Source organism: Amphibalanus amphitrite, unplaced genomic scaffold (genome assembly GCF_019059575.1).
Source record: "Amphibalanus amphitrite isolate SeventyFive unplaced genomic scaffold, NRLGWU_Aamphi_draft 000795F_arrow, whole genome shotgun sequence".
Lineage (NCBI taxonomy): Eukaryota > Metazoa > Arthropoda > Thecostraca > Balanomorpha > Balanidae > Amphibalanus > Amphibalanus amphitrite.
The window spans coordinates 255882-271226 of NW_024882289.1; the positions used below are offsets into that span (position 1 = coordinate 255882).

Sequence of the window (15345 nt, forward strand, 5' to 3'; positions counted from 1 at the left end):
TGAATAAATTTTATGAATGGATTAAAATCACTTCATCAATTTCCGACTGAACGATTCTGTCCTTGCTGACGTCACTATCATGGCGTCGTTTTTTCCTTTGGTTTGATGACGGAAAATCGAGTGAAAATATTGCGTACGTATATTTTGATTTAGCGTTCAAATGGGAGCGCGGGATTTTGGATTTATGTCATTGAGATAGCATTTGTTTTATTTAATTGTTATTTAACTCTAGTGTGGTCCTGTGGTAGCCAAAAGCTTGCACTTATTTATCGAAGTTGAAGTAAGTTTTTTTTTTAAATATAAGTATGTGAAACCTATTGGATTTGTTGAATGTCGATGTTGAACAACAATCCACATCATGAAATCTTGATTATCCGTCATCTCACTATTCATTCAGGTTAGATTGCCACTCCTCACTTGAGAACTATGAAAGGAACTCAGCGCACATGACAATGATGTGAAATGATGACCACGCCATGTGTGAATCGCCTCTGGCATCAGAGTAGTGTGAAAGTAGAAAGTAGGCATGTAGTCTCTGTACCTACATCTTTTTTTTAAGCACTTCTTGTACAAAGAAATAGGGAATTTATGGCCTTTGGGGAGCTGAAATAGCTACAGTAATTTTCCCATGGACATTGTGCTCTGGTGTTAATTGCTAGAATAAGGAGAAATACCATGACCATCTGAGTTCTCTTTCACTTTGCATTTCAATTTGTAGACTGGAGGAGGGTGCTGATTCTGCAATTAGTACCCTTTTTCTGCAATGCTCTAAGCAGGAGTTCAGATTGCAATCACTAATGTGATGATGTTACTCCTCATGTGCTAAAAGAGGACATTTTTCAGCAATGCCAGTGTGCCATTTGAGCACTGGGTAGGTCTTGCCACTGCTTATCTTACTGCTGTCCTGACATCTGTTTTGTCTTTCTGATTATCACATACCATCAGTCTGTCATATCATAATGTTTGCATCAGCAATTCTGTTGTTTTCAGACCATGAAGCTGGCAGTGAAGCAGCCCAGTGAGAGTATGCCCAACATCCTCAATGAGGAGGGGAGTGACAGCATGCCAGCCACAGATGTAGACCAGGCTCAGCAGGATGAGGAAAATGAGGAAGCAGGAGGGGAGGAAGATGAAGGCAAGTGTTAATGTCAACACTGGTTCCTGTCTCTCTGGGTTTCCTACAAGTGACACATCTGACATAAAATAAAATATTTTACCTGGGGAGTGGAGGGTGAAGTTTAGGTTTCCCAGACCTGTTGCCTTTCTTCAGTGCTGTGGGTGAGGTCTTAAGGTGAGACCTCAAACCCTAGTCTGCTGTTTTTTGCAGCCCAATTAAGATGTTTTTTTTTTAGCTTTGCATTTGAAGATGCAGCTGTCAGCTGATGGTACCCCACGTCAAGGTCTCAAGTCAGAGGATGGCATCTGAGGCCAGGGTAATAACCCCAGGGCTGAACTCCTGTTTTTGGCAAATAGCTTCAGCAAAAAAGGCTGAAAAAGAAGCTTTCCTTTTTATTTCCAGCCATTTTGTTTGGAAAAGGTCAATGAAGATGTAGCTCTATGGTCAATGTCACAACAAAGCTTACCATACCAGGAAGCTGGTCTAGACAGCTCATATTGCATAACATTTGATTTGATAGCTTATTCTGATTTCTGAGCACATTTATTCTTTTTCTGACTAACTCAACTTGAGCTCAGTATTTTTCAAAAAGGCTCAATAACCTCAATCGAACCCAAGGTGTCATCCAAAACCCAACATACACTTATCAAAGCACCATAAATGATAAGTAGGTTGCAAAATCAGCCACTTTAGGTTTGATTTGGTCATTTACTGTGTGAAATTAGCAGTTTTCGTGTCTCCGTGTGGAGGCTCCTCGTGTGTGTCACGGCGCTGCTGTTCCACAGACGCGCCGATGACGGTGCCGGCCGACGTGTCGTGCATCGTGCCCGGCTGCGGCCGCCGCCACGGCCGCATGTGCACCTTCCCCGTGGATGGCGAGATGAAGACGGCCTGGACCAGCGTGCTCGAGGCCGTCTTCCCCGCGCTGGACGTGAACGCGCCGGAGCCGAAACTCAAACTGCTCTGTGAGGTGAGCACGCACACCAGTGCCTCATGGTTTATGCAATGTGAGTGGTCAGTTTCCATTATTTTATGGATTTCTCTTTCCAATACCTGCTTAAATTTGTTGATTCGTTAAAACCCACGCACATAATTTATGACCTTCCGTCGCCCGTTCTATCGCCAGGACCATTTCGAGTCGACCGATTTCGACGAGCGGGGCCTGATCCAGCCGGCGGCGGTGCCGACGCGCTTTCCGGGCGGCGTCAAGGTGATCTACAACAGTAGCGGCGACGCCGAGCAGCCGCCCGAAGAGGCCGAGGCCGAGGAGCCGCCCGAGCCGCCGCCCATCACCTGCTGCGTGCCCGGATGCAAGACCGAGGGACCCAAGGACAGGTGAGAAGGGACGGCTGGGAAGGACGGTCGGACCAAGGACAGCTGGGAATGGTGGTATGTGTATAGGGGCGGGACAGAGACTGAGGACACGTGCATGGGATGGGCTGAAGTTTGCTGACAGGGAAGGGTTGAGACCACGTAAGACGCCCTAGCTGTATCGCAAGGGCGATGTCTAGCACACCATCTATCATTAATTCTGATAATTTTTTGGGGTTTAACCAATAGCAGTTTGGCATTCGTGAGACGATTCTGCGCTCGTGTTTGGAACCCATAGCTTGTAATTTCATTGTACTAATGGTCTCAACCTGTAGTTCGGATGCGGTGAATACCCTTACCCTCGCCACAACTCGAGTCGGGGTGGCGCTGGGTGGGAGGAGGGGTGCACTCGGTCCGAGCTGTGGCGAGGGTAAGGGCATTCACCACATCAAAACTAATAGGTCGTCTATCTTGAGAACAATAGCACAATATATCCCCTATCGCCCATGACGCTGTGGTGACGGTGGCGCTGACCGCTCCGGCAGCATGTTCGAGTTCCCGGAGGACCTGCACCGCGCCTGGTGCTCCATCATCACGGCGGCCACCAGTAAACAGAGCTGGAGGAAGGGCGAGCTCGACCCCAAGACCAAGCGGCCCCTCGAGATGCGCGTCTGCAAGGTAACACTTCTTCCCGCTATGACCCATCTGAACGTGTCACACGTTGTTATTAGACAAGAACCATTTGTACAGTGAGCAGAAATGTTGATTGTTTTCCATTTATTCTCGTAGTTATTCAGAGGTGAAAGGAAAATTGCTACCAACTGGCTTAAGTAAGCCAGCCAACTCGATGTCATTTCTTCCCGGTAACTCCCCGATGATATTTACCCACCCGCTCACCATGCTGCTCCCCACCCGCCAGGAGCACTTTATGGCGGATAATTTCACCGAGGACAAGAAGCTGAAGCCGGGCTCACACCCGAGTCTGTTCGACGGCGGAAAGAAGAAGGTCATCCTGCGCCCGTCGCCCGCCGTGCCGCCCACACGTGAGCACGCTCGGCAGTCATGTGAACCTACATAGGCCGACTCAAGGCCCTAAAAACAGGCCGACTGTGGCCGCTGTCTGTCACTGCTGCCTTATTAGTGGCGGGATACCCTTGTCAACTGCTCACTGCGAGGGTACAGTCAAGCTCGCGTCGGGGACGATTTGTGTGAGATGGTTCAGCGATGTACATAGCCGTTGCACCCAGTGGAGACGCTAGATAAAGTGCAATGTTAACCGAACATTCAGTCGCTATCAGTCCGCATTCACTGAGAGTATGGCAGCCTCAATGAAATTTCTGTTCACGAGAAATTTACGTTCGTTGCCCATTTCCACAGCGAAGCCGAAGCCGAAGACCCATGGAAACGCGCGCAAGCCGATGACACCCAAAGTACCCAAGGAATCGTCAGGTAAACATCTAATCGGATTCACTTTCCTTTCAAAGCTGATCTTGAGCTTTTGCAATGTCACTCGTGTCGCAGTTTGTCACTGTTTAGTTTCCATTCTGGGATCTTAAACAATTATTCTTTGATTGTGCATAAATGATGGTAATTTCATTTGCCGTACTTTATTTTCCATCAAATAAACTGCATTTCAGCGTATCACAAAGACTCTGGGCTACTCGATGTCCGTTTTTATGAAATGCGTAATTTAATCATGTATTGATAATCCCATAAAATACATACGAATGTTTATTCTCATTGTCGCTGTCTCGCTCCTGCAGGCAAGAAGCTGGGCCCGGTGTTTGTGAACGTCACAGACGACGGTCTGCAGCTGCTGCACAAGAGCGGCACAGCCGTGCCGCTCTCCGACCTGACGCTAGCCGGTGAGTGGCCCCCGCCCTCCCCGCGCGGTTCAGCCAGACCGGGGTGGCGGGCGGTCGTGGCAGACGGTCCCGAATTACCGGCCTGTCTGAGAGATTTGTGTGCTTTGGTGAATATGTATGTTCCATGATGCTTATAGATGATTCACGTCGGGTGCCTTTATACCTACAAGACTTAGCTAGATTGCTTTGTTGCTGTCTAGGCGAATCTGTAATTTACTCGAGAAATGGCCATGAACCTAACTTGGGAAAGATTGGTACTTCATCTGTGACCTTTGTTCTCACTGTATATTCTCATTTATTTCTCTCTGTTTATGACAGAGCTGCGGCGCATCCACGAGTGCCTCAAGGACAAGCTGCGCGGGGAGCCAACTGAAGACGAGAAACGCAACCTGGAGAAGTGCGTCACCCAGGTACGACCCTATTCCCCGCGGGAGGTGATGACAGGAGCATATTCGACAAAGTGGACTCAGTTCTCAGTAGGACACGATAGGCTAGTGGCCTCCTCCATTGAGCTGGGGCCTTCGTTTTTCCTAAAGCGTCGTACTAAAATCTAAATTGCTTTGTTGGGTTCAGAGGCTATCACCGTCGACTGATGTGCTCAAGAGCTCAAGACAGGTTCAATACTCGCCACGATCACGCCATCAGCTCCGGTTTCAAACGTTGCCGTTTTTCAGGTGAAGCCGGTGCTGGAGGAGAAGGAGCTCAGTGACGCCCAGGATCCGGACAACTCGCCCGTCCTGGTGAGTCGAGGAGTTGCAGTGTTGGTCAGTCGTGTACGAGTGCTTAAACCGATCGATGCTATCAGTCTATGATTAACGGCAAAGTCGGGAATCGGGTGGAACACATTGCTAGTGCCTTCTATGAGTCACCTGTTTGTGATGGCCGAACGACAGCCTTACAACCAAATATGCCGTCCGGCCGACGCAAACGTAATTTACCACCATCACGGCTCTGATACGTTCTGCTCAGCCACCACACTCACAATAAGTGTCACTCAATGCTCAAAGGGTCTGTGACTCCGTACAGCATGTGTGCGCGTATACTCTGAGCTGTGACCGCTACTGCCGGCGGCAGTGGAGGCCGCTATTTGCCAACGACTTTTATCGGTGCCCTGTCCCGACACCGTTATGATCATGGTCTGTTCGTCTTATGACCATGTTCCGACCATGTTCTGGCCGGCATTGTCCGTCTTTCGACCATGTACTGTGTTTTTACCGCTGTCTGACCGTGGTCTATGCTTCTCTCAGGCGGACGTGATGGCACTCAACCCGGACATGCATGACGTGGACGTACGCCGGCTGGTGGATAGCATCAAACAGGTGGACAGCCAGGTAAGACCGCGCCTCGCTGAGGGAGAGGGCTACTCAGCGGGTTATTGGACTGGTCATTATAGTCTGGTGGGGTGGGCCGATTAGATAGACTGGTTTCGGCGAGTACGGAGCGTAATTGCAGTTTGAGAACTTGTAAGTTAGGTCAGGACTGGTGCCATCAGGCCTGCTTTGCATGATTCGTAGACGTTAGCTATTGTCATGTATCAATGAATGGTTCTTTGGCAGTTATAATTAAAATGTAAGAAAGTAACTAGTAGAAACTTCAGTTGCGGATCGCTCCAAATGCATGAGAAGAGGGAATTCGTTATGGGTATATTATGTTCCCGGTTTGTGACACTGACAGGAAGACAAACTGTGGTTTCGAGCGATACCAGTTGTGACTCTTGTGTGACCCTTCCGTTCGTCTCTTCGCTGCAGAGGCGGGAGTACGAGCGGTCCCTGTCTCGGTTCTTCGAGGACTCTGACTCGTACGCCCGCGAGTCGGAGGGTCTGACTCTGAGGATCAACACTCTCAAACGGAAAATATCCGCCATGGAGACCACGTGAGTATACCAGTAGGCGTACGCGACTAACTTGTGGATGGTCATCCCCTTAATGATGGAAGTGCTGTGGATGGTAAATTCTGAGTGTTATGACTCGTGGTGATTGTTTTTAGTTTCTTGACCCACTGACTCACAGCTCAAGCAATGATCGTTCACTATCATGTTCTTGCAATCATGCTTCACAGTCAAATCAGGCATCTTGCCAGTCAACGGTTTTATAGAAGAACAGATGTTCAATCAATCTTCCCAATTAGTCAGCTGCTGACCTATTGACCCGTTCTCCGTTGTCCGCCAGGTTCCTGCGTTTCTTCAAGTACAACGACCAGCGGCGAGCGTTGATGGGCGCCAGCACCGTCAAATGGGCGGTACCCACTCTCACCATGGCCAGAGATATCATACAGAAGGTGGGTACGACACACGTCGTCCTCCATCCAGCGAGGACGGCGGTGGTTACTGCAGCATTCGTCTCCCCTCTGTGATATGTAGCCTCCCTCGCTGCCCGGCCCTGAGTCTGACGATCGTCCCGTCCCCAGGTGGGTAAGACGGCGTACGGCCGTATCCTGCGCATGGGCTTCCCGCTGCCCTCTGCCGAGGTGGTGGCGGCCTCGATGGAGCGCGCCTCCGCCGGGAACGTGCAGTGGGGCCTGGTGGACGTGCTGGAGAACCGCGCGACCGGCGAGCCGCAGAGCATCCAGCCCGTCCCCATACCGCAGGTGAGAGACGTCGGCCACGTTTTTCTGGAGAGGTAGCGTAACAATCCTTGGGATGCTTTATCTTCTTGTAATTGTGCTGTTCTCATGTGTGACGCGTAACTCAGCCGTTCACCAAATCGTCGGTTTATTTCAGAACGGCACGACGGAGACGAGAACTGAAGGAGAGCCTGCCGCCAAAAAGGCCAAGACGTCCGGTAAGTACCCGCCGCTCTGCCGTGTGGGGTGTTGGAGGCCATTTTATCAGGCCAAAGAACAGTAGGCGTGACGTGCAAACTGACCTCGACATCCGCCTAGCATCAGGGGGATTACATATTGGCTTGAATTGACGATAAGTGTATTTGCTAGCCTAGCCATAACATATAGTTTGTCGAAGTGTGGTTTCATGTCTGCCCCTTGAAGCTCACGTGTGTAAGCTCAGTAGCCCATTGGTTGGTTGGATGCTGTTGTGGTTAATTCTTTCGCGCAAACTCGTTCCCTTCCTTCCCAACTGTTCCGGGCGCCAAAAAACCCAATTCATCATCATCATCATCATCATCCTTCCCAAATGCCTACATCGGCCGGTGATCCATTCGTTTGCGACTTAATCACTAGTACCGTGATCCTTTTGCCCCAATCATCCCCTTCCGCACCGCGGCCTGTCATCTCCTGGACCATCTCACGCCGTTGCCCATGGCCTGATCTTCCCAGATCCCCATCTTCTGTCACTAACCCCACGCCGTCCTCCCGTTCTCCACCCGCCGCGGCCACCCTGACACCCCTCGCCCTCCCTCTCCAGGTTCAGGAGAGGCAGCGACGACCGGTGACAGCGGAGCACTGCAGGGCATCACCGCCGAACACCTGCAGAACGTACTGGCCGGCAAAGGGTCGCTGGTCGACTCGAAGGGGCGCGTCATCAAGGTCTCCCTGGCGGACGTGCCCGGCGCGCCGCCCGGCGCCAAGACAGTCGTCATGGAAACACCCGATGACGCCGGCGAGGTGCGCTACGTGCCGGCGGAGGAGGCCGGGTCCGCCGCCGACGAGGAGGCGGCCGATGACGTCGAGCCCGCCGCGGAGACGGCGGAGGGCACCACTGACGAGGGGGAGGCGGCCGAGACGACCGAGACCTAGCGCAGCCGGCGGCGGCAGTGAGAGGCGCGCAGACAGTGCGCGGACAGACTGGAGAGCGCCCCACGACCGGGCGGCGGACTGAGGGCTGACTGGGTGCGTTATTTACCGTTTACGTTGTGCTGGGGACAGTGATTGATATCTCTCACTGGAGTCGCGCGCTTACTTCGTGTACCAGCCTATGCAGTGTGTCGGTATCATCCCAGAATTTTCTGACGGCACTGGCACGCGATGCCGTTGCATAAGAGTTGATTTGTGTTTTGTCTGATATCATCGACTCTAGGGCGGGGCGGCGCCATCACCGGTCCTGGCGTCGCACCATCTCATTAATGTTCATACTTAGCGAGCAATTCACCGCGTCATTGTGAATACAGGCGATCATCACCCGGCGTGTTTGTAATCGGCCGACACATTGGGCGCCGTGATGGGACCTCTGTAGCTCGCAGTGAGCTTGGGGAACGGCAATGCGACGATTGTCTTCGTTTATCGCCCCGAAGCGTAAACAATAGACGATTAAAAACCTTAAATGCAAAATAATTTATATATAGGCACAATATCCCACAAACAAGTGACAAGTAGCAGCTGGGACAGGTCGTTTTCATTAGCCGGCGCCGACGGTGACCGTGGCGGAGTCGACCTCCGACCGGTCGTCGCTCTCTCCCTCTGTCTCGCGCGCCCGCTCCTGCACCTTGCTGCTCTTCCCGATCCCCAGTCGTGGCCGGCCCTGCGGCGGGAAAATGAGGGGATAAGTGGCGTCAGACACAAATAGACAGGTGCAATGGACTCAGGACAATGGACTCAGATTCGGACATCACATAATGGAAGATAATTTGTCATAATTTGTCATCTTTACTCGTGACAACCTACTGGTAGCTTCGACTAGTGACCGCAAAAATTGTGACATCATGCCATGTCCAAGCGCTTTCAACAAAGTCTTCTATCCAGTCCCCAGCCCAACCCTTTTACCACCCAAAACACAAATCACTGGTCTGCATCATAGCACCGTGCCGTTCTAAAAGTAAAACTACTACACGCCACCCCTGCCCCCTCGGCCGATCTCCGGCCGCCTCTGACCTGGTTCAGTCCCTGCAGCAGCACGCACGCCTTGCAGACGGGCTGGGACGAGATGTACTGACAGCGCGAGCAGGTGCCCTGCGTGGGCAGCCGGGCGGCGTCGCGCACCGCCAGGCTCTCCCCCGAGTGGATGATGTCGATGATGGAGGTGGCTCGGATCGCCTCCAGGTCCTTCAGGTAGGCGCGCGCGTAACCCCTGACGGAGGGCGGGGATGGTGAGGTGGACGGAGAAGACTATCACATGCTATAGGCGGGAGGTCAGAGAACAGGGCTCTGTTCGGGTCCGCGCAAAATATTTTGCTGAGTGTGAAGTCACACATGCGATGATGTCAGCCGCCTGGCTCCGCCCATGCTCCGCCCCCTCTCCGCTGGCCCGCAAAGCCCACGCAAAGCCGAGGGCCACGCGAGACGCGGCGAACCGTGGCGCGGATGGACTGGTGTGTTTCGTTCAATTACTGAGTAAAATGCGTTCAAATGTGGTTAATAGCAATGTGCCACTGAAAAGAAAGATAATGATACCAAAATAACACCACACTAACCACTTACAATAAGAAATATATGAGGGTAAACTTTAATCCGCGCCACTCTCGCCTCCTGCAGCTACTATTTTCTTCTTGCGCAAAACTGAAAGATTTTGCGCGAGCCTACGTCACACGTGTGACGTCATACGCCGAAGGGCGGAGCTTGGCACCCGAGAGACCCCAACTGCGCATGCGTGGTGCAAAATTTTGCAATAGGATGCGCTGCCCGAACAGGGCTCAGGATAATGGCAACCAACAGCCAAGCAAACATAAGACTTCAGCAGCTGAGGGCTCGTTCACTAATTTGCCATGATTGAAGAGGCAGGAGTCAAATGCCTATGGAAAAGAGGCTTGGTTGGTTTATTTTGGTTTATTTGGTTGACCAATGAGTTTAATATTAACAGTCGTTCTAAAACAGGGCATATTGATCGCACCTGTCAAGAGATGGTGGGTAGGCGCCCAATGTTTGGCGCTGCCTTACCTGTACGCGTTGGGTGAATAGATGCACTCTGTAGAGAAGTAGTCGAGCTTCTTGAAGTAGGCATACATGACGATCTCCTTCTCGTAGGTGTATTTGAAAGGCTTAGAGCGTGGGATGGAACCCTCGGTACCCTGGGAACGAGAGGGAAAGTCAAACTTGGAATCGAACAACCAATATCGTCTATTCGTATATGATGTAAGATAAAAACACCAAAACCACCCAACGTTTCGTGTTATTCACTTTTTCAAGGGTGATAAGACACATTTTACCTACAGAGTCAAGTACGTTTTTTTCGGTTTCGTTCGAATATAGCGCGGGCACTTTTTCACAAATTTCCTCTGCCTTGCATGAGATATTGACACATACATACACACATACTACAAATTAACGTCTTTCCTAGCCAACAGAGCAGACACCGAAGCTAGTCTGAAGAATCCACACGAAGTGTTCAAAACATCACCTTTCGCAATAAACGCTGCTTCTATAATTCTCCGTTGGGTTTTAGAAAAGTTTTGATCTACATGTGTAATTCAAATAATCAACCAATATCGTGTTGCCGAGACAAACAATGGAGACCTATAATTTGCACCAGGATGTCGGTGATAGCAACTGTGATGCCAGCGAGAAAAACTCGGGCGCCAACAACACCATGTAACAACAATGACGCTGATACAAGTAAGGCACGACACACACACGTCTGCAGAACTGCATTTATAAGTTATAACTCCACCATTCTAGGCGGACGATGCAACAAACATCAAAACGCTCGTAGCTACCCTCCCCATAACATCAACGTTCTCGTTAAAACGAACCCCCACCCACCCACCATCCGACCTTCCCATCCCCTACGCCTCGCCTCTCGTTCCCAGGGACTCCGCCCGCCCGCCCTGTCTATAACCCCTGGCGTCTCACCGTGCTGATGGCAGTGCACCGCTGCAGGCGCGCGATGTCGCCCCTCAGCACGTTCATCACTACCGTCTCGGCGATGTCGTCAGCATTGTGCCCGGTGACGATCTGGTCGACACCCAGCTGGGCGGCGCCGCGGTCCAGCGCCTGGCGCCGGAACACGCCGCAGAACGTGCAGTTGTTCCGCAGACCCACCTGGGACGGAAGGAGGTGGGGCTGAGGTCAACCAGGCCAAGAACAATCCTGAATAAGAAAACCACACTAGCCCATACTACATCAAACCAGTCATCAATGGCATTTTTCTGGAAAACACATGCGCACAACTCGACACAAATCTACCCTGAGCACGCGTCGGAGCCCACCACCTCCTGCGGACCTGTTTTACGATGTCATCCATGGTCCAGCCGTACAGGTCCTCATACGAGAGCACGGTGAGCGGTATGCCGTACTGGTCCCGGTTCCTTTTGACCGTCTCCAGGCTGTCGTCGCGGTACCCCGTGATACCCTCGTCGATACTGAGCAGCACCAGGCGCAGGCCGTAGTCGTACCTGCAGGTCAGGTCAGATCGGGGTCATGACACCCCGTGATACCCTGGTAGACCCCAGTACAACCAGCACTAGCACCACTAGGCATTGGGATCTGGATCTTGCTGCATCTTACTACTGGGATGCTATATGGATCAGGTCGAAGAAAAACAGCCGTAACTCATGTCATTCGCCATACTTTCAGATAGAGGTTGCAGAGCACGCCCCTGCCCGGTACCATTATAACCCCACAATGCTCGCCCCGCGTCCGCGGCGTCACCCACCTCTGGTTGAGCTCCTTCATGACGTGGGCGAGCACGGTGGAGTCCTTGCCTCCGCTGGCCGCCACCGCCACGTACTGGCCGCGCCGGAACAGACGTGCCGCCGTCACCGTGTTGTGAACCTCCGTCTCAAATGCCCAGAAGAAACACTCGCGGCACAGCGCGTCGCCAGTCTTCGGGCGCTGCCAGAGGGAATGTGGAAGGTCAGATGGGGAGGCATGGGTAGCGGCTTGCAAAGCAAAAACGCAGTTATTTCGAATGATTGTAACGGTTGCAAGATACACTAAATATATCCCAATAAGCTGTCTCATATATCAAACACAGTGACATCAATTAGAGCGCGATCTTACCTTTAGGATGGCGTTTTTGCCGCAGCCAGTTTTACACTTCGGAGCCATCGCTCCTGAAAGTTTCACTTTTGTCTGTCGCTCAGTTATGTAGACCAGACGAGCAAGTGCCTGTAACAGAGTCAGACCGTAACAGATAAAATACTGATGTCTCACTTTTAGCAGCCATTTAGAGGGCAGGTCCGAAAACGACTGGCCTTTTTAGGGCAAGTCACAGTGGCGCATTGATGCTTAGCATTTTGCCTATCACGCAAAGTGTCGTGTGATTATATAGACCTGTAGTGACTCTTCGGAAGTGTGAACAGCGTGTTGTGCTGTTCGAGTGGATCTTGATTGATGGCACTTCCGAAAACTAGGTGAGAAAATGTTCGGTTGGTCTATTCGCCATTCGGTCTTTACATCAAATTCTAGTCCCTACCAAAAGTCGAAAACGAATCAGTATGCACGTCAATTCTCACCATATTTATTGCCAGTAGCATTACAGCGTAATACGGTGTTATCCAAAACCAGGAAGGTTGGCAGGGTACTGACAAAAACAGGCAATGGTCAGTTGCAGTCATTAAAATGAACACAACACCCGGCGCTTGTCGAGTTTGAGAACAGTCAACTCGTCAAAGCGCGAATACGTACAACGCAGGATACATATGTACAACACTACAACAGTGGCATAAAACCGCACGATAACCCCAATGGGTGGGATTACAAAAAAAAAAAAAATGATGGTACAAACGATCGAGATGGTATCGGCTTTCATTGTGATGAACGCTAAAATGAAAACGAGCGAGGCATGATGAATAGCACAATTCGACGCACATGCGCCCAGCATGGCCGGCCCTCCAATTCATCGACAGCGCATCACAAATTGACACTTCACCGCTGACGACACTGTCACCAGATCGTTTTGCCACTAGTCTCTCACTCGACAGTCCGTTCTGGCTTCAAAACGCCAGAGTCCTGGGCAGCCACTGACAGCAGCCCATTGCCGCGGTGCCACACCTGGTCACCAAACACTTCACTAAGGACCACGGCGATAGCCTCCTCTCCTAGCAGTCCATGGCTCATCCTGTCCCAAAGTTCACAGTTCACGCACCGCAGCGCTACACAAAGCTGTCGTCGTCGTCCGGCACGGGCAGACTGTCCTGCTCCTGTCCCGGCGCCGGCGACCCGGCTGGAGAGTCGTTCCGCGAGCCGGGCTGGTTTCTCATCCTGTCCCCTCCACCGCCGCTGCTGCTATTCAGCGGCCCCAGCGCCGACGACAGGCCTTTCTTCTGCTCCAGCTCCGCCCATGGATTCTCCGTGGCGAACCTGACGAACGTGTCGTCGAAGGAGAGCCCGCCGCCGCCGCCGTGTCCGCCCCGGCCGCGTGGCGTGCCCAACCCCCGGCCGCGCGGCGTGCCCCAGCCTCCGGCGCCGCCGCCGCGCGGGCTGCCCCGCGGACTGCCCCAGCCGCCGCGGCCGCCGCGTGGGGACGGAGTGAAGTCAGGCAGCCGGCCGCCGGGCGACGGCGACTGCACCAGTGGTGAGAAGCGGGCGGCACGGCCCCGGAACCCGCCGCCGCGTCCGCGGGGCGTGAACGGCGAGCCGCCGAAACTGGACCGGTTCATGGCGCGCCAAACTCAGATGGTCCGACACGAGCACACTGGAGTCACTGACCGAGCGCCGCTTCAGGTCTGTCACTGGCTGCCACTGAACACTAGCAAACCAGATATCAAGTGCCAGTGCAGTTAGAGGCGCTCCTCACTGTGTGATCGGTACTGAACGGTTCCACCACTGGGCTTCAACAACCTGAACCAAAAACAATACGCAGTTGTGAGAAATAACAATAAAATATAATCAGGCTCCTTAAGAGTCATGACCGATGCAACAACACAACTGGCAGCTTGGGCCCTAAAACCTGAAGAAGCTGTTAACTAACAAGATGTTCAAGAAGTTTTCTGACTGAAACTGCAGCATTCAAATGTTTTCATTTCTTATGATAGATATTTATGTAGGAACTGTTAACAATAGGTAGGCTCTGATAAGGCTTCAAGAGAAATTGGCTTCAAGACAAATTAGAAACTAACAGTTTAAATAACTATCTTTTGAATTGTTATTTCATAAATCTGTACTAAAACCCAAAATGCATGGGACTTTTTTTACCAGTCCCTGCATCATACCTTCAGTAAATAAGAATGAAACTCCACATAAAATGACTTGTCTTATTAATTTTAGCAGGAAATTGACTTGATCATCTAGCATGGTTCAACTCTAATGCATTTCTTTGTGGTAAGCCTGTTTGAATTTTTTGTCTATCAGATACCTACTGGGATGGTGAAAAATGCAAATGAGGGGGCCTGCTAACACAAGGCTAGCCTTGTGGTATGGCAACAAAGAGAACAACAGCTATCTGAGGAGGATTAAGCCAGCAGACAATTATGTACAAATTATAATTTAAAATATTAACAATACCACCTTTATTTATTTCAGTTTGATAAAAAAGTTTACATCAGCTCAGCTTGCTTTACCTACAAGTACCTACTGGCTGTATATCAAGTACCAACCAGCCAGACTGCAAAGCATGGCAGCAGTTGATAAGAAAACCTACCAGCTCTAGTAGCAATTGTGGAGAAAAGGATGAGCTAGCACCAACCACTAACAGGCCAGAAATCCTTATTAGCCCACAGTCTGCACTGGACAATGCCAACAACCTTCCCCAGAGAATTCATAAAAGTGCACTGGTGGCAATATGACACCAGTCAGCAAATGCTTAGCCATATACCATTAAGCCATATCACACCATTAAGCACCACATCCAGTGGACCAAGTGCTAACCTGAACTCTCACGCTATTCCAGGCGGTCAGGTCAGGCAGCGGCAAAAGGCAATGCCACATGCATTGCCCGGGAATCAAACTTAGATGGCTGAATCTAGAGGCAACGAACTTACCCCTAGACCAGAATGCTCCCCTACAGATACAGACTGCCTAGGACCTCCCCTCCCTATTCCAATTCAAAATGACTCATGCTTGGAAGGATTGGAGTTCAGTTCTTGACATAAACTAACAGTGTATCTGAAAAAAATATTGAAAGTACACTGCATGAAAGTACACCCAGTGCTATAGATTGAGGCACGTTTGAGGAAATGACACATAGGTACCCAAAATATTTATCAAAATCTCAAAAACACAAAAAACATGGGGTAAAGGCGTGTTACCTACGCAAAAATATAGCCTAGCGTCAAGACAGTAAAA

The 15345-nt window shown here is 51.1% G+C and overlaps 2 protein-coding genes across 8 annotated transcripts; one reads left to right on the forward strand and one right to left on the reverse strand.

Annotated features, from left to right (window-relative positions):
- The first annotated feature begins 61 nt into the window (after positions 1-61).
- LOC122366303 lies at positions 62-8369 on the forward strand. Of its 3 annotated transcripts, none has more exons than XM_043338413.1 (16): positions 62-133; positions 991-1135; positions 1903-2087; positions 2244-2452; positions 2974-3106; positions 3348-3471; positions 3806-3877; positions 4192-4293; positions 4612-4703; positions 4968-5033; positions 5541-5624; positions 6042-6166; positions 6462-6570; positions 6700-6879; positions 7013-7073; positions 7655-8369. In XM_043338413.1, exons 2-16 carry the CDS (start codon positions 994-996, stop codon positions 7984-7986), a joined length of 2016 nt encoding a protein of 671 aa, XP_043194348.1. In that variant the 5' UTR covers positions 62-133; positions 991-993; the 3' UTR covers positions 7987-8369. The 3 variants fall into 3 exon arrangements, with proteins under 3 accessions (XP_043194348.1, XP_043194347.1, XP_043194346.1); XM_043338412.1 differs by having other exon boundaries at positions 123-280; XM_043338411.1 differs by lacking the exon at positions 62-133 and adding an exon at positions 138-397.
- Positions 8370-8510: 141 nt separating this feature from the next.
- LOC122366305 (cytoplasmic tRNA 2-thiolation protein 1-like) lies at positions 8511-15335 on the reverse strand. 5 transcript variants are annotated; one of them, XM_043338420.1, is made up of 8 exons: positions 15313-15335; positions 12121-12228; positions 11774-11952; positions 11342-11513; positions 10972-11160; positions 10060-10190; positions 9058-9253; positions 8511-8707 (listed from the first exon to the last, which is right to left on the reverse strand). In XM_043338420.1, exons 2-8 carry the CDS (start codon positions 12166-12168, stop codon positions 8585-8587), a joined length of 1038 nt encoding a protein of 345 aa, XP_043194355.1. In that variant the 5' UTR covers positions 12169-12228; positions 15313-15335; the 3' UTR covers positions 8511-8584. The 5 variants fall into 5 exon arrangements, with proteins under 5 accessions (XP_043194355.1, XP_043194356.1, XP_043194353.1 ...); XM_043338421.1 differs by lacking the exon at positions 15313-15335 and adding an exon at positions 15252-15312; XM_043338418.1 differs by lacking the exon at positions 15313-15335 and adding an exon at positions 15289-15309.
- Between the last annotated feature and the right edge of the window lie 10 nt (positions 15336-15345).

What these genes read in the sequence shown, in the direction of transcription:
- LOC122366303 (XM_043338413.1), top strand. Translation starts at nt 994, where the DNA reads ATGAAGCTGGCAGTGAAGCAGCCCAGTGAGAGTATGCCCAACATCCTC. An exon ending in TCGAGATGCGCGTCTGCAAG is followed by an intron (nt 3,107 to 3,347) that starts GTAACACTTCTT and finishes CCCACCCGCCAG; the next exon opens with GAGCACTTTATGGCGGATAA. An exon ending in ATATCCGCCATGGAGACCAC is followed by an intron (nt 6,167 to 6,461) that starts GTGAGTATACCA and finishes GTTGTCCGCCAG; the next exon opens with GTTCCTGCGTTTCTTCAAGT.
- LOC122366305 (XM_043338417.1), bottom strand. Translation starts at nt 12,677, where the DNA reads ATGACTGCAACTGACCATTGCCTGTTTTTGTCAGTACCCTGCCAACCT. An exon ending in GGTGCACTGCCATCAGCACG is followed by an intron (nt 10,191 to 10,971) that starts GTGAGACGCCAG and finishes TCTCGTTCCCAG; the next exon opens with GGTACCGAGGGTTCCATCCC. An exon ending in TGCTGCAGGGACTGAACCAG is followed by an intron (nt 8,708 to 9,057) that starts GTCAGAGGCGGC and finishes TTCCCGCCGCAG; the next exon opens with GGCCGGCCACGACTGGGGAT.